At 48.0% G+C, this 2,500-nt stretch overlaps 1 protein-coding gene across 1 annotated transcript; it reads left to right on the top strand.

Moving 5' to 3' along the window:
- The first annotated feature begins 372 nt into the window (after positions 1-372).
- Positions 373-2,266, top strand: ecrg4a (ECRG4 augurin precursor a). The gene is made up of 4 exons (XM_076160569.1): positions 373-574; positions 1,133-1,180; positions 1,260-1,429; positions 2,013-2,266. The coding sequence occupies exons 1-4, from the start codon at positions 511-513 to the stop codon at positions 2,160-2,162; spliced, it is 432 nt and encodes a 143-aa protein (XP_076016684.1). The 5' UTR covers positions 373-510; the 3' UTR covers positions 2,163-2,266.
- Positions 2,267-2,500: the final 234 nt, after the last annotated feature.

Here is a 2,500-nt window from a genome sequence, read left to right as displayed (position 1 = left end):
AGAGACGACTCTTCTACAGCTCCCAGCCTGCACAGAAGGTCACAGCGCCTCATCAGGCTGAGGTATTGTGCACATTTAGAACTTTGTGAGCAGAGAATCTCCTCATATTCACTTTTCCACCGCACACTTTCCTCTCTTTCCACTCTTAAAACAAATCGTTAGTTCAAATGTGATCTGGTTTCTATTGTATGTGTCTACTGCTGCGGCCTGTCTCAACCTTTAAGGACAACTGACTCTAAACTCTGTCTCTGCCTTCTCCCTGCAGCTGGTGACGGAGCGCCGCATGGAAAAGCACCTGAGAAATCATTTAAGAGGAGGAAAGAGCTCCCGGTCTGGCTCGCTGGTGTTTCTGTAGGAGGTGAACCACATTCCACTGCTATAGGCCAGTTTCCATTCGGGGAATGTCTGGATGGTCGCCCACTCTTCTTCTCCCCCTCTTCATTGTTGCAGCAGCTTCAGCACAGTTGTTGCCTCTGAGCAGCTCTGAACGTGGCTCTGTCTGCGTGTGAGATGGCGTCCCAGCAGCTCTACCTGAGGTTCCTGGCTGTGCTCGTGACTCTGCTGGCTCTCACAGGTGAGCTACACACTCTTCTCTTCTCTTCTCTTCCTGCCTGTCTTTGGCTTACTTTGCTCGGCGTTCAATGTATTCCTGCACATCTGTCACCATCTGGCTTTGGTATTTAACCTTCTTTGTTGTCGTGGTTGCATGTGTGACTGAAACAGAGAGAATAATGAAGTCTGAGCTGCGGTGGATCTCTCATATTGTCTTGACACTTTACTTAACACGAGGAGAGATAAAGGCTCCACTGCTGGAAATAGGTCTGAAGATGTGTGAAGCTGTTTCTCTCTCTGTCGCCCCGGCTGCCAACTCATTATCACAATAGGGTTAGAAAAGGACAACAGCAAGAGTTTACTTCAAACACTGCGTTAGATTCCTGATATCTAAAGCTTCAGATTTGTGTCAATGTTTGTTTCCTTCTTTACAAATGGAATGAAGGGCAGAGATACTGTGTGATGTCATTTTCAGTCATTTTCTATTCATTTGTATGGTGTTAATGTTTGTGGAGCTCTTATTGTGACACTTTACATCCTGTCTGAATGTTTTCCGGCTTGTATTCCCTCTCCTCATCAGATGTTTCCAGTGAAAGCAGTTTGCAGAAGATCCTGAAGAAAAGAGAAGGTAGAAGAACCGCAGCATCATTGAAGTGCTGACACACAGTAATGACCTCACCTCTCTCCCCTGCTGTGCTTCCTCCTAGTGGCAGCAGGAAATACTGCACACCCCAAGTCCTCCGTCGTCATCCCTCCTTCTAAGGCTCGAGAGTTCCTGGGGAAGCTGAGCAGAAGCAAAAGGAACGTGTGGGACCGCAGCAGGCAAGATGTGCAACAGTGGATCATGCAGTTTAAGCAAATGGGCTTTGATGAAGAGGTGAGGGGACGAGGGGACGAGGGGCTGTCTGGTCCAGCAGGGGGTGGAGCCTAATAAGCAGCAGTTAGACCACGAGTGACAGCTGAAAGATGTCCAGACATGAGGACAACAGGTTTAAGTTATACCTGATGATGTATGAAGTGTAGGGTGAGAAGAGTATAACGTCCACATGTGAGGACGCCGGGTCTCAGGAGGACAACTAAGACCTTAGCTGGACTCAAAACTGTCCAGTTGTCTTTCAGGTCAATGGCTGGCTTGTGATTTGGCTGTTAGGAACGATGGAACAGAGAAAAACCCCACAAACAACTCCTGATCTTTGCATCTGAGGACATTTTACATTTCAGAAAGGACTCATTCCCAAAGTGTTCCATGCATGGTTGTCATTTGCCGTTGACTTTTCAAAAAGGCCAACGCTGTCAAAGCTTTGACCTTTGAAAGCCACTGAGCCTCCTGACAGCCTCAAACTGTGTGTGTGTGTGTTTGTGAGAGAGACAATTGTTGCTCAGATTCAGATTTAGATCCAGCATAAAGGCGTCCTGTCTGCTAACGAGCAAGCGGCTGCTGTCTGTCTGTCTGTCCCTAGAGGCTGGAGGCTGACCTGTCGTACTGGATGGACCACGCTCGCTCCCATGACCAGGGCCGTCAGCACCACTACGATGAGAACGCCCCCATCGGGCCGCGTGACACCAGCGCCTACAGACACGGAGCAGACGTTAACTACGACTATTATTAACTCCAACAAAGACTTCCTACGTCTCAGCCGTGTCCTCTGGGTCCCACAGTCAAGAGACACACGCTCAGACTCAATCAAACCTTCGCCACAAAACTTTACTTACCGACCACAACCAACACACTTATCTCACCATCTTCCTCCCCTCAGCCCCTCTCCTCCTCCTCCTCCTCATGCATTAGCTACAGATCATAGAAGTGACTGAGCTGATGAGTGATGATGACTGATGAGTTTGTGATGTTGTTGTTTATTGTGTGGGATCACTAAAGGATTATTGTATAAGAGAACAATCTGCCTCCTTATTGGCTCTTTGCACTCATCTTCATCTTCACACATTAAAG

Source organism: Genypterus blacodes, unplaced genomic scaffold (genome assembly GCF_046128005.1).
Source record: "Genypterus blacodes isolate CSIRO-AG114 ecotype Tasmania unplaced genomic scaffold, CSIRO-AGI_Gbla_v1 ptg000106l_1, whole genome shotgun sequence".
Taxonomy (NCBI): Eukaryota; Metazoa; Chordata; class Actinopteri; order Ophidiiformes; family Ophidiidae; genus Genypterus; species Genypterus blacodes.
Note: the sequence above shows the minus strand (reverse complement) of the source record. Positions and strands in the feature narration are given on the sequence as shown.

What these genes read in the sequence shown, in the direction of transcription:
- ecrg4a (XM_076160569.1), top strand. Translation starts at nt 511, where the DNA reads ATGGCGTCCCAGCAGCTCTACCTGAGGTTCCTGGCTGTGCTCGTGACT. An exon ending in GATCCTGAAGAAAAGAGAAG is followed by an intron (nt 1,181 to 1,259) that starts GTAGAAGAACCG and finishes GCTTCCTCCTAG; the next exon opens with TGGCAGCAGGAAATACTGCA. An exon ending in AAATGGGCTTTGATGAAGAG is followed by an intron (nt 1,430 to 2,012) that starts GTGAGGGGACGA and finishes GTCTGTCCCTAG; the next exon opens with AGGCTGGAGGCTGACCTGTC.